The sequence below is a fragment of the Oncorhynchus gorbuscha genome, linkage group LG12 (genome assembly GCF_021184085.1).
Source record: "Oncorhynchus gorbuscha isolate QuinsamMale2020 ecotype Even-year linkage group LG12, OgorEven_v1.0, whole genome shotgun sequence".
Classification (NCBI taxonomy): domain Eukaryota; kingdom Metazoa; phylum Chordata; class Actinopteri; order Salmoniformes; family Salmonidae; genus Oncorhynchus; species Oncorhynchus gorbuscha.
Genome location: NC_060184.1, coordinates 32,317,773 through 32,345,326, shown reverse-complemented (window position 1 = coordinate 32,345,326; position 27,554 = coordinate 32,317,773). Strand labels below are relative to the sequence as shown.

At 45.3% G+C, this 27,554-nt stretch overlaps 1 protein-coding gene across 25 annotated transcripts in view; it reads right to left on the bottom strand.

Moving 5' to 3' along the window:
* The window catches only part of LOC123990888 (neurexin-3b-like), a 572,598-nt gene extending 545,412 nt beyond the window's left edge, over positions 1-27,186 (bottom strand). For 10 of the 25 annotated variants that reach the window (XR_006830728.1, XR_006830730.1, XR_006830729.1 and 7 more), the window contains exons 1-5: positions 26,946-27,186; positions 16,327-17,498; positions 8,026-8,046; positions 7,578-7,607; positions 6,306-6,317 (exon numbers count right to left, since the gene is read on the bottom strand). Coding sequence is in view for 22 of the 25 variants with exons in the window: in XM_046291875.1 (XP_046147831.1) it covers positions 6,306-6,317; positions 7,578-7,607; positions 8,026-8,046; positions 16,327-17,023 (760 nt within the window). In the remaining 3 variants the exon portion in view is untranslated. The remainder of the gene's footprint in view (positions 1-6,305; positions 6,318-7,577; positions 7,608-8,025; positions 8,047-16,326; positions 17,499-26,945) is intronic. The other 15 variants (XM_046291861.1, XM_046291862.1, XM_046291867.1 and 12 more) reach the window with 6 other exon arrangements.
* Between the last annotated feature and the right edge of the window lie 368 nt (positions 27,187-27,554).

Below are 27,554 nucleotides of genomic sequence, written 5' to 3'. Positions count from 1 at the left end.
CCCTGCTGCTGCTGCCTCCCCTGCTGCCTGTTGATGCAAAGTCCGGCACCGCAAAGTTCACATAGCTTTACTCTTTCTTTCTTTCTTTCTTTCTTTCTTTCTTTCTTTCTTTCTTTCTTTCTTTCTTTCTTTCTCTTGCTCTCCCTCTTTCAACTCCCATGTATGTGTTCATGTGTACACCTGTCCTTCCCCCCTCACCCATTCTATCTCTCTGTTCCCTGTTTATTCTCTGCTTATACGTGGTTGTGTATCTACCTCCCCTATTTCTATCTCTCTGTTCCCTGTTTATTCTCTGCTTATGCATGGTTGTGTATCTACCTCCCCTATTTCTATCTCTCTGTTCTCTGTTTATTCTCTGCTTATATGTGGTTGTGTATCTACCTCCCCTATTTCTCTCTCGCTCTGAATTCTCCCGTCAGAACATGATTATTAAGGGGTCAACTACTGCTGTGTCTGCTCATCTGTTCCTCTCATCCCAACCCTCTCTCATCTCTGTCACAGTGGGTGTTAGGAAGGGGGTTAGGGTTCAGTCTCCATAGCCTACTCTCAGCGAGCAGTCGGTCTGATGGTGTCTGTCTGATGCTGTTAGCCTCTGATGCTAGCTCCCAGCTACAGTAACACTAGGATGAAAATATGCCATTCCCTTACTTTTCCCATGTGCTGTTTTTCCTCTCCTATCCTCTCCCCTTTCCCCTAATTTCCTCCCCTCCTCCTCTCCTCCTCTCCTCCCTCCATACTCTCATCTCCTCCCCTACCCTCCTCTCTGCTCCCCCACTTCTCCCTCCGTACTCTCTTCTCTTCTCCTCCCCTGCCCTCCTCTCCTCCTCACCTCTCCTCCTCTACTCCCTCCATACTCTTGGCTCCTCCCCTACCCTCCTCTCCTCCTCACCTCTCCTCCTCTGCTCCCTCCATACTCTCGGCTCCTCCCCTACCCTCCTCTCCTCCTCACCTCTCCTGCTCTCCTCCCTCCATAGTCTTGTCTCCTCCCCTCCCCTCCTCCCCTACCCTCTCCCCTCCTCTCCTCTCCTCCTCTCCTCCCTCCATACTCTTGGCTCCTCCCCTACCCTCCTCTCCTCCTCTCCTCCCTCCATACACTTGTCTCCTCCCCTACCCTCCTCTCCTCCTCACCTCTCCTGCTCTCCTCCCTCCATAGTCTTGTCTCCTCCCCTCCCCTCCCCCTCCTCCCCTACCCTCTCTCCGCTCCTCTCCTCCTCTCCTCCCTCCATACTCTTGGCTCCTCCCCTACCCTCCTCTCCTCCTCACCTCTCCTGCTCTCCTCCCTCCATAGTATTGTCTCCTCCCCTCCCCTCCTCCCCCTACCCTCTCCTCCTCTCCTCTCCTCCTCTCCTCCCCCCATACTCTTGGCTCCTCCCCTACCCTCCTCTCATCCTCACCTCTCCTGCTCTCCTCCCTCCATAGTCTTGTCTCCTCCCCTCCCCTCCTCCCCTACCCCTCTCCTCCTCTCCTCCTCCTCCTCCCTCCATACTCTTGGCTCCTCCCCTACCCTCCTCTCCTCACCTCTCCTCTTCTCCTCCCTCCATACTCTTGGCTCTTCCTCTACCCTCCTCTCCTCCTCACCTCTCCTCCTCTCCTCCCTCCATAGTCTTGTCTCCTCCCCTCCCCTCCTCCCCTACCCTCTCCTCCTCACCTCTCCCTCCTTTCCTCCCTCCATAGTCTTGTCTCCTCCCCTCCCCTCCTCCCCTACCCTCTCCTCCTCACCTCTCCTCCTTTCCTCCTCCATAGACTTGTCTCCTCCCCTCCCCTCCCCCCTACCCTCCCCTCCTGCCCTGCCCTCTCCTCCTCACCTCACCTCCTTTCCTCCCTCCATAGTCTTGTCTCCTCCCCCCCCTCCTCCCATACCCTCTCCTCCTCACCTCTCCTCCCTCTCCTCCCTCCATACTCTTGTATCCTCCCCTCCCCTCCTCCCCTACCAAATCCTCCTCTCCTTTCCTCCACCTCTTCTCCCTCCATACTCTCTTCTCTTCTCCTCCCCTACCCTCCTCTCCTCTCCTCCTCACCTCTCCTCCTCTCCTCCCTCCTTACTCTTGGCTCCTACCCTACCCTCCTCTCCTCCTCACCTCTCCTCCTCCCCTACCCTCTCCTCCTCACCTGTCCTCCTCTTCTCCCTCCATACTCTCCTCTCACTCCTGACCTCTGTTATCAACCGAGCAAAACCGATTCCCTCTTTTTCATGGATTATGAGTGCGTCAGCGGTTACGCAATCCAGGGAGTAATGGAAGGAGAATGAGAAAAGAGAGAGCTAAAGAGAGAGGGGGATGGGGAGCAGAGGAAAGGGATAGGGGGAGAATTCGAAATGAATAGAACCATCCTCAGCATTCCGTGACAAGTTCCTCCGATTCTCTTCTATGTCACCATCATTGTCGTATGGTCCTATCCCTCTTCATGTCATTCTAGTCAGCCACCCCCACACCTCTCCTCCACACCTCCCCATCCCCATCATCCCCCCAATCCTTACGTAGCCTTGTATGAGCAGTCACCACTATGTGAACAAACTCTCCCATTTGGAAATAAGGTGAGCTGGGGAAGCAGCTGTCTTTGGTAGAATGCAGCATACATTGATATAATGTACTTGGCTAAAAGCAGATTCCCTCATCACAGCAGAACAGATGGGTATTCAATGTGTACATTAATTCAGTCAACCTGTATATGAATTCAGTCAACCTGTATATAAATCAGTCAACCTGTATATGAATTCAATCAACCTGTATATTAATTCAGTCAACCTGTATATGAATTCAATCAACCTGTATATGAATTCAGTCAACCTGTATATGAATTCAGTCAACCTGTATATGAATTCAATCAACCTGTATATGAATTCAGTCAACCTGTATATGAATTCAGTCAACCTGTATATGAATTCAGTCAACCTGTATATGAATTCAATCAACCTGTATATGAATTCAATCAACCTGTATATGAATTCAGTCAACCTGTATATGAATTCAGTCAACCTGTATATGAATTCAATCAACCTGTATATGAATTCAATCAACCTGTATATGAATTCAATCAACCTGTATATGAATTCAGTCAACCTGTATATGAATTCAATCAACCTGTATATGAACTCAGTCAACCTGTATATGAATTCAGTCAACCTGTATATGCATTCAGTCAACCTGTATATGAATTCAGTCAACCTGTATATGAATTCAGTCAACCTGTATATAAATCAGTCAACCTGTATATTAATTCAGTCAACCTGTATATAAATCAGTCAACCTGTATATTAATTCAATCAACCTGTATATTAATTCAGTCAACCTGTATATGAATTCAATCAACCTGTATATGAATTCAGTCAACCTGTATATTAATTCAGTCAACCTGTATATGAATTCAATCAACCTGTATATGAATTCAGTCAACCTGTATATGAATTCAGTCAACCTGTATATGAATTCAGTCAACCTGTATATGAATTCAGTCAACCTGTATATGAATTCAGTCAACTTGTATATTAATTCAGTCAACCTGTATATGAATTGAGTCAACCTGTATATTAATAAAACCATACAGGGTTTCCGTCCGAACAGGAATAAGTTGAAATGTATCATTTATCATTTAATTTAACCCAAAATTTGTCCAGAGGCATACACACTGTAACACATGGTTTTGTATCAATTATGAAACAAGTCTTACAAATCACTATGCACAGAAACCATGACTTACAATAATCATGTGGGGTAGAAACCAAACCATGACTTTTACTATGCCAATAATCCTTCACTCTGACGTCAGTATTATGAAGCCAAATATCAGGTCCAGTATTCCAATCAACTACTGTTGAGCTGATGGACACAGTGAAGTGAACCAGATCAGATGAAAACATACACCTCAGTGGTACAGTACTGTACATTAACATGCACACCCTCACTCACACGCCATACAGTAGTCAACTGCGTTTCCGGCAGCCTTCTACAACGCCATTAACAAGCTGTAGGAATCAGACAGCTCCCCGGGCATACAGTAGAGTACAGTAGAGAACAGGAGAGAACAGTAGAGAACAGTAGAGTACAGTAGAGAGCAGTAGAGTACAGTAGAGAACAGTAGAGTACAGTAGAGTACAGTAGAGAACAGTAGGGTACAGTAGATTAGAGAAGATGAGAATACAGTAAAGTACAGAAGGAAACAGTAGAGTACAGTAGAATACAATAAAGTACAGAAGGGAACAGTAGAGTACAATAGTGAACAGTAGAGAACAGAAGGGAACAGTAGAGTACAGTAGAATACAGTAGACTACAGAAGGGAACAGTAGAGTACAGAAGGGAACAGTAGAGAACCGAAGAGAACAGTAGAGAACAGTAGAGAACAGTAGAGTACAGAAGGGAACAGTAGAGAACCGCAGAGAACAGTAGAGAACAGTAGAGTACAGAAGGGAACACTAGAGAACAGCAGAGAACAGTAGAGTACAGAAGGGAACAGTAGAGAACAGCAGAGAACAGTATAGAACAGCAGAGAACAGTAGAGAACAGCAGAGAACAGTAGAGAACAGAAGGGAACAGCAGAGAACAGCAGAGAACAGTAGAGAACAGAAGGGAACAGTAGAGTACAGAAGGGAACAGTAGAGAACAGCAGAGAACAGCAGAGAACAGTAGAGTACAGAAGGGAACAGTAGAGAACAGCAGAGAACAGTAGAGAACAGCAGAGAACAGTAGAGTACAGAAGGGAACAGTAGAGAACAGCAGAGAACAGTATAGAACAGCAGAGAACAGTAGAGAACAGCAGAGAACAGTAGAGAACAGCAGAGAACAGTAGAGAACAGCAGAGAACAGTAGAGAACAGAAGGGAACAGCAGAGAACAGTAGAAAACAGAGAACAGCATAGAACAGTATAGAATAGAAGGGAACAGTAGAGAAGAGCAGAGAACAGTAGAGAACAACATAGAAAAGTAGAGGACAGAAGGGAACAGTAGAGAACAGCAGAGAACAGTAGAGTACAGAAAGAAACAGTAGAGAACAGCAGAGAACAGTAGAGAACAGCAGAGAACAGTCGAGAACAGCATAGAACAGTAGAAAACAGCAGAGAACAGAAGGGAACAGTAGAGAACAGCAGAGAACAGTATAGAACAGCAGAGAACAGTAGAGAACAGCAGAGAACAGTAGAGAACAGAAGGGAACAGCATAGAACAGTAGAAAACAGCAGAGAACAGTAGAGAACAGAAGGGAACAGTAGAGAACAGAAGGGAACAGTCGAGAACAGCAGAGAACAGTCGAGAACAGAAGGGAACAGTAGAGAACAGCATAGAACAGTAGAGAATAGAAGGGAACAGTAGAGAACAGCAGAGAACAGTAGAGAACAACATAGAACATTCGAGAACAGCATAGAACAGTAGAAAACAGCAGAGAACAGTAGAGAACAGAAGGGAACAGTCGAGAACAGCAGAGAACAGTCGAGAACAGAAGGGAACAGTAGAGAACAGCATAGAACAGTAGAGAATAGAAGGGAACAGTAGAGAACAGCAGAGAACAGTAGAGAACAACATAGAAAAGTAGAGAACAGAAGGGAACAGTAGAGAACAGCAGAGAACAGTAGAGAACAGCATAGAACAGTAGAGAACAGAAGGGAACAGTAGAGAACAGCAGAGAACAGTAGAGAACAGCATAGAACAGTAGAGAACAGCATAGAACAGTAGAGAACAGCATAGAACAGTAGTGAACAGAAGGGAACAGTAGAGAACAGCAGAGCACAGTAGAGAACAGCAGAGAACAGTAGAGAACAGCATAGAACAGTAGAGAACAGATGGGAACAGTAGAGAACAGCAGATAACAGTAGAGAACAGCAGAGAACAGTAGAGAACAGCATAGAACAGTAGAGAACAGAAGGGAACAGTAGAGAACAGAATGGAACAGTAGAGAACAGCATAGAACAGTAGAGAACAGAAGGGAACAGTAGAGAACAGCATAGAACAGTAGAGAACAGAAGGGAACAGTAGAGAACAGAAGGGAACAGTAGATAACAGCATAGAACAGTAGAGAACAGAAGGGAACAGTAGTGAACAGCAGAGAACAGTAGAGAACAGCATAGAACAGTAGAGAACAGAAAGGAACAGTAGAGAACAGCATAGAACAGTAGAGAACAGAAGGGAACAGTAGAGAACAGAAGGGAACAGTAGAGAACAGCATAGAACAGTAGAGAACAGAAGGGAACAGTAGAGAACAGAAGGGAACAGTAGAGAACAGCATAGAACAGTAGAGAACAGAAAGGAACAGTAGAGAACAGCATAGAACAGTAGAGAACAGCAGAGAACAGAATAATGAATAAGGAAAAGAGCTCTGTACCTTTGTTTCTACCTATAGATACGCAGAAGAAGGGATCCATAGAGGAAGAGCGGGAGAGTGGCGTCCCGGGTTGAGAGGAGGGCAGGAAAGAAAGGAGAAAAAAAGCAGGCTTGAACTACAGTTATTCATCTATAAGGCAGTAAGTAAGGGAGTAATAACTACCAACCTTTACACCCCCTGCCAAGCATTGAGTAACATGCATGCAAACAGATCATAGCCCAGAGTGGTAGATGCATTCAAATGGAAGATACACACACACACACACACACACACACACACACACACACACACACACACACACACACACACACACACACACACACACACACACACACACACACACACACACACACACACACACACACACACACACACACACACACACACACACACACACAAATCTCGCTCTGCATGCCACATAGCGTCCCCCGAAGTGTTCTCATGTTCAGGGCCAAGTCACAGTGACCCTGTATAAACTGCATCAGCTGCATCATGCTAGGATCATCCTCCTCCATGTCTTCTCACATAGCACCAGAGTGGACTAGGAACCTGTATATGTCATGTGCCACTAACTGCTTGCCAGCTCATACATGTGTGAGGTTGACAGGGATGTGGGGGTGACGGGAGAAAATTGTAGTGTGGGACTGTGTTGTTAGGCCAGAGTCCAGGCAGAGTAGCATCTTCCCCTGCAACTGCAATGCACACACACGCAAACACACATATGGAGGAAGCATTCACATACACGTGCACACACTTTCTCTCTCTCTCTCTCTCTCTCTCTCTCTCTCTCTCTCTCTCTCTCTCTCTCTCTCTCTCTCTCTCTCTCTCTCTCTCTCTCTCTCTCTCTCTCTCTCTCTCTCTCTCTCACACACACACACACACACACGCGCGCGCACACACGCACACACGCACACACACGCAGTCATTATCTGCTGAGGTCAGGCTAGAGTAGGAAGAGCAGATGTTGCCACTGCATGTTAGACTGTTAGACACAGCAGTGAGCCAACACACCATTATGTAATACAGAGAAACCTGGGGAAGGGGCATGGGAGGGGGCACAGGAGGCACGGGGGGGGGCACGGGGTTGCACAGTATGATCAGGACATGCCGTGCAGCTCCATCCTCCCCTGCAACACTACGATGACAGCAGAGCACACTGACACACACTGACAGGTAGAGGAGACGTGGCTGCGAAGGGGCAGTGCACAGAGAAACACACACACTCAATCTGACCCCAAAGCAGGCGGGGAGAGAGAAAAGAAGAGATCGTACCTGACTCAGATGCCTTCAGATGTGCTAAGCCTTGAGGGAGAAGAAGAAGGCGAGATGGAGAAAAGAGAGTATAAGAACACACCAATACTGCTGCATTGTGGTCAGGCATGCTTCGCTATAAAGGCAAAGCATGGCTATCAACACTGAAAACAAAGCTTTCCGTAGGGCATGCAAAAGCTTCATGTTTAGATCAAAATGTGGTAGAAGCATCAGGCACGACTACGCTGCAAGAATGTTAATCACGTTGATTTCTATAGGCCTATTGATAGACCAGTTTATTTTTGCGATTTCTGTGATGCATGTGGACATTGTAATATTTCTTACGTTCGTATTTACTTTATTATCTTGCTGTACACCGTACTGTGCGTGCTGTCTGAAAATGTGTCCTGTAACTATTGAACCCTCTCCTCCTTCCGTATGTGAGTCTCATCTGAGAAACAGAACTCACCTGGTTTCCTCTGAACGGCTGCTGAGGAGTTAGCAGGGGGAGGGAAGAGAAGGCAGAGAGATACCTAGCATTAGCATCACACTGCTTTGGCTTGCATGGTGTCTATCATGCAAAATAAATAACTAACAACACACGGAAGCAATATTTTTCTGTTAACATGTAAAGGACCAGAGCTGTCCCTGTACATGCCTGTTTAAAAATAACAACACAAAGAAAAATCCTGTGGAGAGAAGAACACGTGAAACATCTGTCCCATCCTTTCAGGGAACCAGATTGTACATTGTAAATCATCATCAATTAATCTGATTAATTGTATTAATTAAATAACTCTTTCAAATCGCAGCAAATATTTCAGGAGAGACATAATATTTAGCATTGTATATACCACAGTGTTCCTCACATACACATAGTTAAAGCTAGAGAGGCATAAATCCCAGCTCCTGTAGAGAGCCAGATGTGGATTTATGATGTTGTGAGGTTTGTGGATATCTAGAAACCCCCCGGACCGATCGTCTAGGCCCCCTCCCCACCCCCGGCCCCCCGCCAACTCAACCCTCCGCCACCAACCCCCAGAGTTCACTTCACTGCCGACCCAAATCCTTTCTGCACACCATCACAACCTCCCCTGACTTCACATTGGCTTGTAGGAATGCACACTGTTTACTCCTTCAGGGGTTCAGCATCGTTTTCATCGGGTAAAAAATGATTGAAAGTTACAGCCTTGAAACTCAACACCCAGAGGCCCAACGCTGCAAGCCGCGGAGGATGTTGAACCTACATAAATGTTTAGTCTATATTATTTCTAGCTCTAGAGTATCATATAAAAAAATAAAAAAAATAAAAAAAATGTAACACATTGAATTGACACACATGAAGTAACCGCACAACGGGATGCCATGAATTCTCACACGGCCATGGTACAGCTGTCTTCGGCTATCCCTCCTTAACCTCAAGACATCTTAACCCTGGCCGCTCGGCCGTACGTGTGTGTGTGTGTGTGTGTGTGTGTGTGTGTGTGTGTGTGTGTGTGTGTGTGTGTGTGTGTGTGTGTGTGTGTGTGTGTGTGTGTGTGTGTGTGTGTGTGTGTGTGTGTGTGTGTGTGTGTGTGTGTGTGTGTGTGTGTGTGTGTGTGTGTGTTTGTGTGTGTGTGTGCGAGCGAGTGCGAGCACGTGCGTGTGTAGCTGGAACGGTTGTAAAAGCTAAATGCCAACAGATTTCTTTAATCAGCCCCTGAGAGCAACATGTAGTGGGAGGAAATGAAACAGATCGTAATTAAGAAGGACTGTATTAGATGTTTAAAGTGCCAGGCTAATACGCCATATCAGATATTAATTTGATTCAAAGCAATTAACGCTAGCTGCCGTGGTTAGATCTCTGGCCGGCCGGCCACACTGGAGGCCATTCAATTCCCACCCAACCAACCAACCAGTGTGTGGGAAGAGGGTTTCTTGTATTTATTTGATAGATAGCAAGTGGTTAAAGTGAAGGGCATACACTCAAAATGGAGGCTATAAATTCCCACTGAACATGTTGGAAGAGGGTTATTTTTATTTTGTGCTGATAGCTGTAGCTATCTATAGTGGTTATAGTAGTAGAGTGGAGGGCATGATGGAGTTACTCAAAATGGCCACTCAGTCCTGCTACCTGTGCCCATGTTGTTCACTATCGGCCATGTTGTTCACTATCGGCCATGTTGTTCACTGACGGCCATGTTGTTCACTGACGGCCATGTTGTTCACTGACGGCCATGTTGTTCACTGACGGCCATGTTGTTCACTGACGGCCATGTTGTTCACTATCGGCCATGTTGTACACTATCGGCCATGTTGTTCACTGACGGCCATGTTGTTCACTGACGGCCATGTTGTTCGCTGACGGCCATGTTGTACACTATCGGCCATGTTGTACACTATCGGCCATGTTGTACACTATCGGCCATGTTGTTCACTGGCGGCCATGTTGTACACTATCGGCCATGTTGTTCACTGGTGGCCATGTTGTTCACTATCGGCCATGTTGTACACTATCGGCCATGTTGTTCACTGGCGGCCATGTTGTTCACTATCGGCCATGTTGTACACTATCGGCCATGTTGTTCACTGGCGGTCATGTTGTTCACTATCGGCCATGTTGTTCACTGACGGCCATGTTGTTCACTGACGGCCATGTTGTTCACTATCGGCCATGTTGTTCACTGACGGCCATGTTGTTCACTGGTGGCCATGTTGTTCACTATCGGCCATGTTGTTCACTATCGGCCATGTTGTACACTATCGGCCATGTTGTTCACTGACGGCCATGTTGTTCACTGACGGCCATGTTGTTCACTGACGGCCATGTTGTACACTATCGGCCATGTTGTTCACTGACGGCCATGTTGTTCACTGACGGCCATGTTGTTCACTGACGGCCATGTTGTTCACTATCGGCCATGTTGTACACTATCGGCCATGTTGTACACTATCGGCCATGTTGTTCACTATCGGCCATGTTGTTCACTGGCGGCCATGTTGTACACTATCGGCCGTGTTGTTCACTGGCGGCCATGTTGTTCACTATCGGCCATGTTGTACACTATCGGCCATGTTGTTCACTGGCGGCCATGTTGTTCACTATCGGCCATGTTGTACACTATCGGCCATGTTGTTCACTGGCGGCCATGTTGTTCACTATCGGCCATGTTGTACACTATCGGCCATGTTGTACACTATAGGCCATGTTGTACACTATCGGCCATGTTGTTCACTGGCGGCCATGTTGTTCACTATCGGCCATGTTGTACACTATCGGCCATGTTGTTCACTGGCGGCCATGTTGTTCACTATCGGCCATGTTGTACACTATCGGCCATGTTGTTCACTGACGGCCATGTTGTTCACTGACGGCCATGTTGTTCACTGACGGCCATGTTGTTCACTATCGGCCATGTTGTTCACTATCGGCCATGTTGTTCACTATCGGCCATGTTGTTCACTATCGGCCATGTTGTTCACTGACGGCCATGTTGTTCACTATCGGCCATGTTGTTCACTAACGGCCATGTTGTTCACTATCGGCCATGTTGTTCACTATCGGCCATGTTGTACACTATCGGCCATGTTGTTCACTGACGGCCATGTTGTTCACTGACGGCCATGTTGTTCACTGACGGCCATGTTGTTCACTGACGGCCATGTTGTTCACTATCGGCCATGTTGTTCACTATCGGCCATGTTGTACACTATCGGCCATGTTGTTCACTGACGGCCATGTTGTACACTGACGGCCATGTTGTTCACTGACGGCCATGTTGTTCACTGACGGCCATGTTGTTCACTGACGGCCATGTTGTTCACTATCGGCCATGTTGTTCACTATCGGCCATGTTGTACACTATCGGCCATGTTGTTCACTGACGGCCATGTTGTTCACTATCGGCCATGTTGTACACTATCGGCCATGTTGTTCACTGACGGCCATGTTGTTCACTGACGGCCATGTTGTTCACTGACGGCCATGTTGTTCACTGGCGGCCATGTTGTTCACTGACGGCCATGTTGTTCACTGACGGCCATGTTGTTCACTATCGGCCATGTTGTTCACTGACGGCCATGTTGTTCACTGACGGCCATGTTGTTCACTGACGGCCATGTTGTACACTGGCGGCCATGTTGTTACTCATGTTAACGTGACACGGTCGACAAATACTCAATATTGCAACATAAAAAAAAAAAAAAATGGAGGCACCACCTGCAGGAACAGCTAATGTTTCAGTAGCTGAAGTAGTCAGATTACGGAGTACGACATTGGCTCACAGGGTTAAAGACAAGGAGCGAAGGGCGAAAGACTAAAGAAGGGAGGTAGCAGAAGCCTGATAGACAGCATCCCTGCAGGCGAGAGGGGGATTTGGTGTCCCTGGCGCGTGTGTGTCTGTGAAATGCTGGGTTGCAAAACACATGCAGCTAAAGCTTTCCTCCTTCCCTTCGCAGAGCTGGCTGCAGTGTCCAGAACAAGCCAATGGACGGCAGATAGGAGAACATGTGGTTCCTGTGTAATCCTCTTCCTGCTCCACTTTACCAGCCGCAGCAGCTAGCGAAGCAATCCTCCATCCCAGCCCACTGAAATTCTAACGTCACGGTCAGGCTTGGGACCGGACACAAATGCCCTCTGCACTCCGCTTGTGTTGGAATTAGGCGCATGCACGCATACACACACGCGCACGCAGAGACACACATACACACACACAGACATGCAAGCACACAGGCACACACACACACACACACATCAGGCAAGTCCTCCCTCTTTTTATTTTTTCCCCCTGACCTATTTCCATAGTAAGATTATTGTAACAGGCATTTCTCCATGTATGTTTATTAATCCCCAAAGCCGAGCTCCTAGGCATCTCTTCAGCACTTGTTTAACAGTTTGTTTGCCCCAGGCTTCAATTACTACTGTTTTCGCGGGGCCGTTTTTACAGTTCAATAAGGTCTTTTTAGACCGCTTATTAAAATGAAGGAAGATGTAGAAGTCCGATGATGAGAACATGGCAATCAGGTTGTACGTTACATAACCCTAGAGCATGTGTCGATAGCTCATTATAGCTTTAACATTCTGAATATCTCATTTGTAATTAAAATACCCCTGAGGCATCCAGTCTTTCAAATGTCAAAATCTATTCATTTAATTTAATAGGTTTGGGAAGACAAAAACATTACATTTCAAGGCCATATAAGAAACAATGAACAGAGATAAGATATGCCACATTCCAAATGACTCTGCAGAAATCATTAATAATTTCACACGTTGACTGATGATAGCATTGCCAGCATCCCAAATGGCACCGTATTCCCTATGGGGCTCTGGTCAAAAGTAGTGCACTATGTAGGGAATAGGGTGCCATTTGGGACGCATCCATTTGACTGATGATAACACCACATCACCGCAATGGCTGTAATATTACCGAACAGCACGGGGGCGAGCAAACGGTGTCTTATTCCAGCCCCTCCGCTCTGACGCACCTAAACACTGATATGCCCTGATCCACATGGGCGGACAGATTGAACATGTGTTTTATGGCCATCTGTTTATTGTCTTATTCTGCAGGTTGGTGGTTTAGGGTTGAGCTCTGTGGGCAGGATGAGGGCTGAGGGCTAGGATAATGATGCTGGTTATGTTACAGCTAGGCTAGCTAGGCTAACACAGTCATCCTGGCGGACTCGGCTCTATGTGGCTCTTTGGGGGTGACGGCTAAGGGCTGGGATAATGATTATGTTAGAGGTATGCACATGCCAGTCATCCTGGGCTGGGGAATGATGATGGTGCTGATGTAATGTTTAATGATGATGATGTTTCAACTAGCAAGGCGAACTAAGTCATAATATGAAGTTTCAGCTAGCTAAGCTAACCTAATCCTAATTGCTAGTTGCTAATGAAGCTTTTGCTAACTACAGCTAGGCTAACCCAGGGCAGGCTTTGACGATAATGTTGCTGTTGATGATGTTTCAGCTAGCTAGGGCTAACCTAATCATCCTGTGGGGCTAAGGCCTGACGATGATGTTTCCGCTAGGCTAGGCTAAACCCAATCCTCTTGTTTCAGCGACTATAATATAGGCTAAACTAACCCATTGTCACTTGATTAGTTTAGCCTATAGTTCATGTACACATCCAAATGCTAATCACTGAATTGCACTACACTGTACATTGCATACACAGCCTTTAAGCAGGCTAGGTTGAAGTTAACAACTGTGAAAACTATGAGCTGAGCATACGTCATACAGCCCATCCCAGTCTAAATGCTAAATGCTTCTGAGGCCTAGTGGGCCTTGCCATCTGCCTGCTGTATGAATCCTGCTCCAGGGCCCGCTAGGATAACTCTAACTGCAGGTGTGTGTGTGTGTGTGTGTGTGTGTGTGTGTGTGTGTGTGTGTGTGTGTGTGTGTGTGTGTGTGTGTGTGTGTGTGTGTGTGTGTGTGTGTGTGTGTGTGTGTGTGTGTGTGTGTGTGTGTGTGTGTGTGTGTGTGTGTGTGTGTGTGTGTGTGTGTGTGTGTGCGTGTGTGTGCGTGTGTGCGTGTGTGTGCGTGTGTGTGCGTGTGTGTGCGTGTGTGTGTGTGTGTGTGCGTCTTTAGCCATGAAGCCAGCCAGTCTGCCTTACACACACACACACACACACAGTAAACACTTACAGGTCCGACAGATTGCACCCATTACTCATTAGCGCAACACATGATGCAGCATCAAAATCCTCAATCAGTCTCACAGACACTACACAGACACTACACAGACACTACACAGACACAGACTTTAAGAACGGTTGTGTCTCTAATGTCTCATGTGCTGACGGTGATGTTAAGCAATGTGGGCAAAATATATATATATACATATATATATATATATGCTCTCTGTATTGTACTGCAGTGCAATAGTGTCTGAAGACAAAACAACATACTTTAGCAGTTGTAGACATACTGTAACAATAAGGACTCCCTATAAGGCGTTGTCGATTGCAGATGTCAGTTTGAATTTAGTGTGGTATTTGTCCCAGAGTTTCCTGGTCAAATTAGCCATTTCTGCGCTTATTATCCTCCTAATTATGCTTCAGCGTCTCTGCGGCGTAATCAACAATCAGCCACATAAATTAATCGGAGGGAGAGATATAGAGGGGTGTGGGAGCGAGAGAGAGAAAGAGAGAGAGAGAGAGAGAGAGAGAGAGAGAGAGAGAGAGAGAGAGAGAGAGAGAGAGAGAGAGAGAGAGAGAGAGAGAGAGAGAGAGAGAGAGAGAGAGAGAGAGAGAGAGAGAGAGAGAGAGACAGAGAGAGACAGAGAGAGAGAGAGAGAGAGAGAGAGAGAGAGAGAGAGAGAGAGAGAGAGAGAGAGAGGAGAGAGGTTGGAAAGCTGTGTGCGTGCTGGACACAGGGGGCTGTTCCAGTTAGCACAGCAGGAGAGTGCTCTCAGTGCTGTGCTCCTGTCTAGTGGCGTTTGTCCTCTCCGCCAATAGGAGTGCTGCGTTGTAAATTAGAAGCACTGCCCTGGGGCGGTGACATGGCCCTCTATTCAACCGTCATCCTGAATCACAAGCAACCTATTAAATCTCAGTTGTTTTAGCACAAGAATGTTATCGCTCCCATGGCAGCTCTGTGTCGGCCTGAGAGAAGCTCTCAAACGAATGGATGGATCTCTTCTCCTCTCCTCATTGTTAGACAGTGGCTGAGAGAGAACGGAAACGGACTAAAGTACAACGCCCAGTCACTGAGACTGACAGTGCATCGGACATGCATGGTTTTCTGACAGACCATATCTTGTGTTTTGGAATGCTAAGCATAGCAGTGGGGTGGAGTAAATAGCTAGTATCCAAAATAAAAAATAAATGTTTGAAACCCTAAAACAATTAGAACCAAAAATGGGAAAAAGAGCTGCAGTATAAGGTAACAAGCCACAAATGGAGGAGTACTCAGTGTGCATTCATCCCCTGTATTTCAAGATGGAGTTGCGTCATTATTCAACCTTTCACTCTGGCCTAACCAGCCAGGAAGTGACCTAACCAGGCAGGAAGTGACCTAACCAGCCAGGAAGTGACCTAACCAGGCAGTAACGGGAAGTGGGTCAGCAGTGAATCAAACTCAGCCATCATGGGTCTCTAGTCTCTAAGTCACCCAGTACACTCCAGACCGATGAAAAAGAGGAAGGAGGTGATGTTGTCTGAGAGATACAGTAGCTTCCGGCCTCATGAAGGCAGAACTAAGGACTAAAGTAGGAATTTACTATGAGCTTTGTCAGAGCACTACATTTCAATAAGACACATAGCAGAGGCAGCCTTGGCATAAGTGACCAAGAGGAGAAAGATAAAGCTGTTCCTTATTATTCAAACCATTTTGTACCTTCTGGCCCCTGTAACACTTGCAGGAGCTGAATATATGGGAAGAAAAATGACTGAACATTGTAATATGGCTCTTATCAAAGAATATTGCATCCCTGTACAGATTTCTCATGAAAGTAATAATAGAATGCAGAGACGGTATATCCTGGTATATCACTTCCAATATAACTCCCACATACAACATACAATTCATTTGAAATAAACTGTGAAAGAGGAACCACCCACACAGAGATGTCCATGTTTTCAGTTCGAGCTGAATCTGTCGACATGCTCTTGTAAATTGTTTTTTTTTTTCAACATGGAAATGGTACAGTGTAGCAAAAAACCTTTGAGAAAATAGTCAGTTCGTTCAATTCAAATATTGTATAAACACCTTTAGCATTCATTATTTGCACCTTGCTGTCTACATTCAACAAAGACATTGGTCGGTTAAGACTGAACGATCTTACCTTCACCGCAGGTCCGTCCGGTATATCCAGTTCTGGAGCAGTCACAGTACGGTTCTCCATCAGCCATGGAGCAGTGGCCTCCGTTCTCACACGGGTTCTCCGTACAGAGACCCATCATCTCCAGGCGCACCTTCTGACTGTTGATCAGCGTGGGGACCTTGTTTCCGTAATTCAGGTCTGTGATAACTCCTTTGAACGGTGGCAGCTCTCTAACCGTCGGCAGGGTGATGGCCGAGGTCCTGATGTCTCCGGGTACACCTCCGAGGAAGAGGTCGCTGACGATCTTCATGAACTGGCGCTGTGGTCGAACCTCGTCCGCCTTGGTCTGCCCGTCCAGGGCTAGGACCGTTCTGAGGTTGTGTCGGCTGACTGTAGCGAAATGCCAGCGGCTGTCGTTGACCGGTTTCTCAGAGGTGACCGTGGTCTCGGCGCAGTCGACACTGAAGCAGAGCTGGAGCTTCCCGTCCGTTACCGTGAGGAGCAGGAAGTCGCAGTAGCCGCCGTCGTCAAAGTAGAGGATCAGGGCATCGGACGCGGCTGTCTTGAACTGGAAGGTGAGCTCACTTCTGGTGCTGGCGTCCCAGCGGACATACCGAGCCCACTGACCCTCGGAGCCTGTGAACTCCAGACCCTGGCACAGGCCCAGCAGAGTACTGAGCAGCAGGAGAACACGCTGGGAGAGACTAAAAGGATGCATTATAGAAAAAAAACGTAGGGTAGACTGTGGCAGTTGGGGTTAGATGTTAGAGGGAGAGATCCTTAGATTGTCAATAGCATCAGGTGTGTTTTTTGTTTCAAAGACTGATATATTTAATGTACTGTATGTCCCAAGCGTGCAATGTTTCATTTAAGAAGATGACACAATATCCTTTTGATTGTAATATAGACCAGAGGCTATTTAAAGGACGAAAATCCTCCAGTCAAATCCCAGTCTTCCAATCCGAGAAGAGAGGCAAAGGAGTAAATATCCGTCTTCCTACCTAAGGATCGACAATGCTGATCCTCAGTGTGTTCTGTCAGTGATACAGAGGCCCATCCAATGATTTTCCTTTGAGGCGACTGCAAGGATTAAAACAGACGGCGACCATCTTGGCTTCAGATCCGTAGCCACGCCCCGTGGCACTGTGCTGTATGTTCTAGTCCAGTTTCAGGCCTTGCAGATCTTCCCATAACTGCAAAACAGAAATTCTATCATTATTCCGTATAGTTACTCAGCTCACCAAACAACATGATTAGACTGTAGGTTCCACAAAGGGAGAAACATAACAGTCTAAATCAGCATGAAATGTGCTGGTCCAGCCTTAGGCAAACCAAAGCTGTAACTGAAAAACAACAGGAATTGTATCATTATTCGCACGTAAGAGTACCAGCTCACCAAAAGCATTTATTGACTATTGGCTAATGGCTAATTGCCCCTGAGGGGACAAATGAAGTTGTATTGAAATGAATATAGCACCAGACATAGAGGTTCAAAACACACCAAATCATCATAAAAATAATGATTTACAAGTATACCTTCCAAAAATCATCATGTGAGAAAATTGCCCTTTTAATTGCCCTTTTATTTGTAAAACTCTGATTTGGTCGCATCTCAGTGATCAAGTAGTATAAACATATATTAAAGGTTTATCATAATATTTTTCATTTTTGGACGTGGTCTACCAATCACTTGTTTTATCTGAATAGCAGCTGGCGTTATCTTCAGGCTTTAAGTTGACTAAAATAAGATTATCATTATATACACTGAGAGTTGAAGGCTTGAATTGTAGTGTCCCATTCAGTCAGCATAGAAATATTATGAAAATAAGCAATCTTTCTGGTTACCAGAATCTGGTGTACAGGTTTCTTGGGCTTCAGGAATAAGACAAAAAATAAAGCCTCAGGCCTTGAAAAATAAAAAATAAAGAACTGTGGTCAAGGCTAAGACGGCGCCTGTGCAATGAGTGGATCTTACTCAGGTGTTCTAAAGCTCATATCAGACTGAGAGCATAAATGCTTCCATGGTAGTTCTTCATGAGTTTTAGTTTAGGAAACGATCTCGCTGCAGAAGCGACACTTACAGAGGTGATAAAAACAGCTTGATTGCCGTAGCAACGTCAGGGAAACTGGGCAGAAGGGAGTGCTGCTTCAAATGCAGCAATTCTGCAGCATCTTTGACTGAGCCTCTCTCATTCTGCTCAAGTGCCTGCCTCAACACGTTACTGAAAGTGATAAACTGTATAGGAAGCTCTAGGGACAGGTCGTCTGGATACTGGACAGCCAATACGTTGGTAAACAGGTAATAATCTTTAGCGGTTCTTGAGGGATTGAACAAAAAAAGTGATTGGCAATTTCGTTCATACTGGTTAAACTGCGTTTGAGTTGTGTGGTTGCAATATCTACAGTATTTTATGAAATGTAATTTACCTTGAATATTGTAACCCACTGAGTTCAACAATAAATAGTGGCTGAAATTATCCTGAAGCCGACTACTTTTTTCCTCATTGATAAGGTATTTATTTGATGTGTCATTTATTTTATAAATAGCAACAAAATAGCAGCTAAATACTGTATATAGATATACACTCTATGGCCAAAAGTATGTGGACTTGGCTATTTAAGCCACCCCCGTTGCTGTCAGGTCACAGAAATGCAATCTCCAAAGACAAATATTGTCAGTAAAATGGTTCGGACTGAAGAGCTCAATGATTTTCAATGTCGTACCGTTTCTCAAATTTCTGCCCTGCTAGAGCTGCCCCGGTCAACTGTAAGTTCTGTTATTGTGAAGTGGAAACGTTTAGGAGCAACAACGACTCAGCCGCGAAGTGGTAGGCCACACAAGCTCACAAAATGAGACCGCTGAGTGCTGAAGAGCATAGCAAGTCAAAATCGCCTGTCCTCAGTTGCAACAATCACTATCAAGTTCCAAACTGCCTCTGGAAGCAACGTAAGCACAAGAACTGGTCGCCGGGAGCTTCATGAAATGGGTTTCCATGGCCAAGCAGCCACACACAAGCCTAAGATCCCCATATGCAATGCCAAGCGTTGGCTGGTGTGGTATAAAGCTCACGGCCATTGGACTCTGGAGCAGTGGAAACTGCTGGAGTGAATGACGCTTTACCATCTGGCAGTCTGATGGACACATCTGGGTTTGACCGATGCCAGGAGAACGCTACCTGCCCCAATGCGTAGTACCAACTGTAAAGTTTGATGGAGGACGGATAATGGTCTGGGGCTGTTTTTCATTGTTCGGGCTAGGCCCATTAGTTCCTGTGAAGGGAAATCTTAATGCTACGTTCTAGACGATTCTGTGCTTCCAACTTTGTGGCAACAGTTTGGGGAAGGCCCTTTTCTGCAAAAAGCGAGGTCCATACAGAAATGGTTTGTCAAGATCGGTGTGGAAGAACTTGACTGCACAAAGCCCTGACCTCAACCCCATCGAACACATTTGGGATGAATTCGAATGCAGACTGCGAGTCAGGCCTAATCACCCAACATTAGTGCTCGACCTCACTAAGCTCTTGTGGCTGAATGGAAGCAAATCCCTGCAGCAATGTTCCAACATCTAGTGGAAAGCCTTCCCAGAAGAGTGGAGGCTGTTAAAGCAGCAAAAGGGGGACCAACTCCATATTAATGCTCATAATGTTTTCAATGAGATGTTCGACGAGCAGGTGTCCAGATACGTTTTGCCATGTAGTGTAGATAGTAGGCTACACTGCAGGATGAAACACAACATCTTTCCAACAAAGCCGGGAGAGAGCACGAGGCTCATATCATGCAGGTTTAGGTATGCTATACAGGACAGTTGTCCATTCTAAAAATATATATTTTGGTAGCTGGTTAGTATGCTGTTGCATATGATTAGATGTTTTTTAACAATCTGCAATGTTTCTATTTCCAGCTTTAATAACTGAACAAGTAATTACATTATTGCCGCCAGCCAGCAGTCTAAATGGCAGCATTGCGACACCGTGTAAAGCTTTGTCAAATGTTAGGTTTAACATAAGATAATGACAACCAAATGCGCCTCCCAATAAACATGCATCCATTAGCTAAAGGAAATCTATAGGCTACCAGTGGAGGCTCTTCAGAAGAGGAAGGGGAGGACCATCCTCCTCAGTGCATTTCATAAATGTTTTCATTGTAAACATTTAAAAATGTATCCTTTTAAGATAAAACTACACTAAATATAATAATGGCATCAGATAACTGATTAAAACACACTATTTTGCAAAGAAGGTTGACAGTAGCCTCAACAGCATTCTGTAGGGTTGCACCATGGTGCAGTCGGAGGACAGCTAGCTTCCGTCCTCCTCTGGGTACACTGACTTCAAAACAAAACCTAGGAGGCTCATGGTTTTCACCCCATTCCATTAACTGACACAATAATTATGACAACTTCTGGAGTACGTCATCCAGCCTATCAGAGCTCTTGCAGCATAAACTGACATGTTGTCCACTCAATCAAAGGAACAGATAATTAATCTACCAATGAAAGCATAAGATACAGCTATCTAGCACTGCAGTGTATAAAATGTGGCAGGTAGTTGACTCGAAGAGAGAGAAAGTTTAACAGTTTTGAACAAATACATTTCTTCCAAAATGAAGCAAAAGCCAGAGAGAAATATATACAGTTGAAGTCGGAAGTTTACATACACCATAACCAAATACATTTAAAAACTCAGTTTTTCACCATTTCTGACGTTTAATCATAGTAAAAATTCCCTGTTTTAGGTCCGTTAGGATCACCACTTAAAGAATGTGAAATGTCAGAATGATAGTAGAGAGATTAATTCCCAGTGGGTCAGACGTTTACATACACTCAATTAGTATTTGGTAGCAATGCCTCTTTGTTTAACTTGGGTCAAACGTTTTGGGTAGCCTTCCACAAGCTTCCCACAATAGATTGGGTGAATTTTGGCCCATTCCTCCTGACAGAGCTGGTGTAACTGAGTCAGGTTTGTAGGCCTTCTTGCTCACAGACGCTTTTTCAGTTCTGCCCACAAATCTTCTATAGGATCAGGGCTTTGTGATGGCAACTCCAATACTGTCACAGCCGTTGGTGGAAGAAGGTGAGGACCAAGGTACAGCGTGATACGTGTTCATCCTTTTATTAATGGAACTGAACACTGATTAACAAAACAACAAAGAGAACAACCGAAAACAGTTCTGTCTGGTGCAGACACAAAAACAGAAAGCAACTACCCACAAAACCCATGTGGACAAGAGCTACCTAAGTATGGTTCTCAATCAGAGACAACAATAGACAGCTGTCCCTGATTGAGAACCATACCCGGCCAAAAGCAAAGAAATACAAAAACATAGATTAAGGAACATAGAATACCCACCCTAGTCACACCCTGGCCAAACCAAAATAGAGATTAAAAGCCTCTCTATGGCCAGGGCGTGACAGTACCCCCCCCCCCCCCAAAGGAGTGGACTCCGGCCGTAAAACCTGACTCAGGGCCTTCCTTACGGTGGCGGATCGGGTGCAGGACGTTGACCCCGCCCTCGACAGCGGACCCCGGACTGAAGACCCTCGTAGAGGGCGCCACTGGATTGAGGGGCGCCTCTGGACTGAGGGGCTGCGATTCTGGCAGCTCCAGAGTGAAGGGTGGCTCTGGCAGCTCCGGAGTGAAGGGCGGCTCTGGCAGCTCCGGAGTGAAGGGCGGCTCTGGCAGCTCCGGAGTGAAGGGCGGCTCTGGCAGCTCCGGAGTTACGGGTGGCTCTGGCAGCTCCGGAGTGACGGGCGTCTCTGGCAGCTCTGGAGTGACGGGCGGCTCTGGCAGCTCCGGACAGAAGGGCGGCTCTGGCAGCTCCGGACAGGAGAGTGGCTCTGGCAGCTCCGGACAGGAGGGCGACTCTGGCAGCTTTGGACAGGAGCATTGCTGCACAGATATTTTCAGGTCTCTCCAGAGATGTTCAATCGGCTCCAAGTCCGAGCTCTGGCTGGGCCACTCGAGGACATTCAGAGACTTGTCCAGTTGTTTTAGGGTCGTTATCCTGTTGGAAAGTGAACCTTCGCCCAAGCACTCTGAGAGCTCTGAAGCAGGTTTTTATCAAGGATTTCTCTGTACTTTGCTCCGTTCATCTTTCCCTCGATCCTTGACTAGTCTTCCAATTCCTGCTGCTGAAAAACATCCCCACAGCATGATTCTGCCACTACCATGCTTCACCGTAGAGATGGTATTGGCCAGGTGATGAGCGTTGAATGGATTCCTCCAGATGTGACGCTTGGTATTCAGGTCAAAGTGTTCAATCTTGGTTTTGTCAGACCAGTGAATCTTGTTTCTCATAGTCTGAGAGTCCTTTAGGTGCCTTTTGGCAAACTTCAAGAGGGCTGTCATGCCTTTTACTGAGCAATGGCATCCGTCTGGCCACTCTACCGTAAAGGCCTGACTGGTGGAGTGCTGCAGAGATGGTTGTCCTTCTGGAGGGTTCTCCCATCTCCACAGAGAAACTCTGTATCTCTGTCAGAGTGACCACTGTTTTCTTGGTCACCTGCCTGATCAAGGCCCTTCTTCTCCGATTGCTCAGTTTGACTTAGCTCTAGGAAGAGTCTTGGTGGTTCCAAACTTCTTCCATTTAAGAATGATGGAGGCCACTGTGTTCTTGGGGACCTTCAATGCTGCAGACCTTTTTTATGTACCCTTTCCCAGATCTGTGCTTCGACCCAATCCTGTCTCGGCGTTTCTACCTTATGGCTTGGTCTTTGCTCTGACATGCACTGTCAACCTTAGGACCGTACATAGACAGGTGTGTGCCTTTACAAATCATGTCCAATCAACTGAATGTACCACAGGTGGACTCCAATCAAGTTGTAGAAACATGTCAATGATGATCGATGGAAACAGGATGCACCTGAGCTCAATTTCGAGTCTCATAGCAAAGGGTCTGAATACTTATGTAAATAAGGTTTTATTTTTTTTAAATGTAATAAAACTGTTTTCACTTTGTCATTACGGGGTATTGTGTGTAGATTGTGAGGGGAAAAAATATTTGATCAATTTTAGAATAAGGATGTAACGTAACAAAATGTGGAAAAAGTGAAGGAGGTCTGAACACTATCTGAATGACCTGTATCTCTAAGGACCTTCTGCAGCCTGATAAATTGGACTAATTATCCAGCTGTGCCACAATCCCTCTCAATAGCATATCTTTCGTTACCATCACAAACAGCTATTGATAAAGATGAAATGAAGGCTAGTCAATTGATGGGGTAACTCCTATAATTGTATTTTTTTTTAAATTACATTTAGAAATATAATTACACATAGTTTCCAAAGCAAAAGGATCCAAACTTTATACTTATCTACGTTTTTGAATGTTTGTTTTCTTTTTCTCTTTGAGTTGCAGCCCACAGAATTTGTATATTGTACCTGTAACCTTATACAAACAGAACCGTAGGCCTACATGTGTACTCAACCAGCCTTCTGCTCTTGTAGTCGTATTGGCCTGGCCATGGTCTCTCGAGCCCCAGACAAAAGCCTAGTCCAATCATGACGATACCAGAGCAACGTACTCTGACACACAATAGGTCCTTTAATCACCACCTGCCTGTTCTGAATAGTTCATCTATCTGCATAGAGTAGCCAGCCTGCTATTGAGTTCTGGTAACTGATACACTATGTTAATGCAACGCTGTGTCTCTCGTTGACAACCCCCATGCTAGGCCTGGACCTCCTCGCTCTGGTTATGCATCCCGAATGGCACCCTATTCCCTACACAGTAAAGTACTTTTGACCAGAGCCTTATGAGCCTTCGTCAAAGGTAGTGCACTATATAGGGAATATGGTGCCATTTGGTACGGAGACATTCACAACCATCATGCTTGGGTACATATTTATCATGTTTATTTTTGTATCAGCTGATAAGGACCTAGTCAGGGTTGCCATTCAGATGTCAACGGCTTAGTTGGCCTAGTAATTATTAGCCATAAGCATAGTAATTATCCCTGTCTAAAGGCAAATCCGTCTGGGGATAGTAGGCCTAGAGAGGTTAAAGGGCCTGGAAGGGTGTAGTGACCTCTGACCCATTGATACGTTCATGTTATTACTCCTATAATGAGATATATATAGTGCATTACATTTGACCAGGGTACATAGAGATCTGGTCAAAAGTAGAGCACTGTGTAGGGAAGAGGGTGCCCTTTTGGATAAAGACAAAGTATCAGCTAATAAGGTACTAGGGTTGCCATTCAGAAGTCATGGTAATAATACGGGGCCATGGTGCCAATGAAACCTGATATCCAGCTAGCTTTCCTATGAACATTGCCCGTGCAGCCTCGAGTTATTGTATGCACAATACTTTCGGATTAGGTGTCCTTCTCTTGAATTAAAACAATGTTTCAGGGGGTCGTATTACAGACTCGGGGACTCAATTATAATAAAACTGTTGGCTTTGCGCCTCTGTATTGGTCTACGTTTTTTTTTTGTTATTAGGTCTGTAATTGCTGTTGGAGTTCAAACGAATGAATTACGCATTGCCCTGTAGGCCCGTATTTCCCGTTACATATACGCTTAATTATTTAACTGCAGTGTCACGCGATACCGTTACCGTATAGACATTGACTTAGCATAAATGATTCATTTGTCTTCATTGTTGGAGATACAGTATATCGACAACGGTTTCTGTCGACGACTAAACCGGCCGTAATGTATCTCGCAGTCAGTGTGAGCTGAACTCTCCTCTCTCTGCCTCCCTCCCGCTGCGTTCGTTATCTGTCACATTCACTCTGCACGGAGGTTCTCTCTCATTGAAGGGTCGGTTTAATTTCGCATAAAATCAGGCCAAAGAGACTTTGACACGCGATGGAGCGCCACACCGCTGCTTCGAAATGCACAACAAGCACACTTATCAGCTTTGTAGTGTTCTGGCATTACTGTACTTATAGATAATAATGTCATATAGGCTAAATGGGGGCTCGTAGTTGGACTCTTATAGGGTTTACATGAGCTATTTCAAAAGTCAATTCGAATATAGGCCTGCATTCTTGACTAAAACGTGTACCTCAATCCGCATGTTTAAAACATCAGTTTGAAGGGTTGCCTTGAACTATAAATATGTAGCATTATCCTTACATTAAACAGCCTACTGGGATGCCCCGTCCACATGCCTGGCTTAGCAAAGTTGAATTCTTAGACTAAGCCTCGTCCCCTGCCATTACACACTATTCCTATCGTTGAAAATAAAATATTTTAAAGAGGGCGCAAAGGAAAGATCATTTCAACAGAGATTCAGTAAAAACGTAACCTACTTCGTGATGCTGTCTCTCGTTGCGCTTTTCTCGCGCTTCACGCACGAAGGCAGTCTGGAGGATGTGAGGATTTGACCGACGAGTCGGTAGATGGTTTGGGTTCGTTCCTTCTTGTTTTGGGACATACTTTCGAGATTACAGAGGGGTTGATGAGTTCGTGTAAATAGTTCATATCACACTTTTCCCACGTAATTCAGATGCCTGGTCCCCGAAAGCTTGGCGCAATGTGGGGAGCGCATTTATTGGTCATTTCACAAAAAGAGTGCCAATATTATTCTTTTTAAACTAATGTTATATTAAGTACCCTTTAATATAGACCACATGGTGAATTCAATAAATGCTTGCCGAAGTGCCAAAATGTAGCATTTTAACACGTCCCTCCGTCAACCTTGTCATTTCTTTAACCTACTTCCCAACGTTTCTCCAAGTTTCACCATCATTGTAAAGCCCTCATTATTTTGTTGCTTTGACCATGTCATTTCTGAAGATTAATATTTATTTCACGTGGTTAGCGATTGAATTACTACTTTGAAGGTCAACCCTGTTAAATGAACTGAAGTCTCCTTTTAATATGGAGAAACTATTCCTTTAAAAAGATACAAGCAGGTGATCTGGGTCTAGACTTTTTTTCTCTCCAATTGTCTGGTGTTTTGTGGTGGAATACTGAGCGGGTCTAAGCAGAACAGGTCAACCTGGTAGAGAGACAGGCTTGAAATGTTTTAACAATGACATTTTCGGGTTAACTTGCATTAAATTGCCACTCCCTGTTGCACACAACAAGCTTCCGTTCCCCCTGTCACAACGGGATTCATGGCTGATTTAAGATGTCAACCCTGTTATGGTCAAACATGTTACTTTATTTGGCGCTGACCATACTTTTTGTTCTTCTTCTTTACCTCTTAAAATGGGAAAACGTGTTATTTTTATTAAGTTGAACATGTACTCTTTATGACAGAATGTAAAAATTACGTGAAATCAAACGTTTTGGACACTTCGCAAAGGGCACAGCAACGCTGGAATGACCCTTTTACAGCCGTTTAACGAACTGAAACTTTTTAATGCATGCATGTCGCTCCTCAACATGACGAGCTATGTGTAGCCTCATAATATGCCTCGACCTTCTCCACAAATCGTCTGTTTCAAATGCCATATTAACCTATAAATATAACCTATTTTGTGTTTTGCGTGGACACGTCGTCTAGGTCCATGCGAAATAGTCCATGCGAAATGAATGTGACTCACTGTAATCATATCGAAAAATAAGCTTGTGAATAATTACAAATACACCCAACACGGTGTTATAAGCTATAGCCTAGGCTACTTGAGTCTTTTTATCCTCTACACTCAATACATTAAAGAACATCATATATACTTCGATTCTTACCTTTATTTATGTTGTATAGATCCAAACAATATACCAATAATCCAAAACAAAGTCCCATATACAGCAACACGCTCTTTGGTTTAAGCACATCCAGTATAGGGGTCGTGATGCTGGTGGTGATGATGAGGGGATGAGAAGGTTATTAACAGGGATGCGCGCAGCGCAGTAGCCTAGTCCTGAACAGAACAGCAGTGTCTCTCTATCCCTGACTCGAGCCTGTCTCTCTCTCTTTGTGAACGCGCTTATCCCAGGGCCGTTCGCTCTCCTCAGCGCAACTGATGGGCTCGTACTGGACTCTCACTCACTCTCACGTCCCGCCCCCTACTCACTCCCCAAAACACGCCATTTAAAGACGTAGAAAAGACGACTGAAAGGAGGGAAAGTTTGGCCCTCAGACCAAGAAAGCCTAATGTCAAAATCATCGTGCTGGCTGTAGGAATGTTGTGTAGCCTATATGTTTTGAGTCGTTTTGTGGTCAATTGCCAGGCGTTGTGATTCTCATTATGAGACACTTTTTATTATAAGCCTAATTCCCCTACTAGGAGAGGCTACTAGGGCTGGCACTCTCAGGGATTGTGATTTTAAATAGCCATTGGGAAAGTGAAAGCT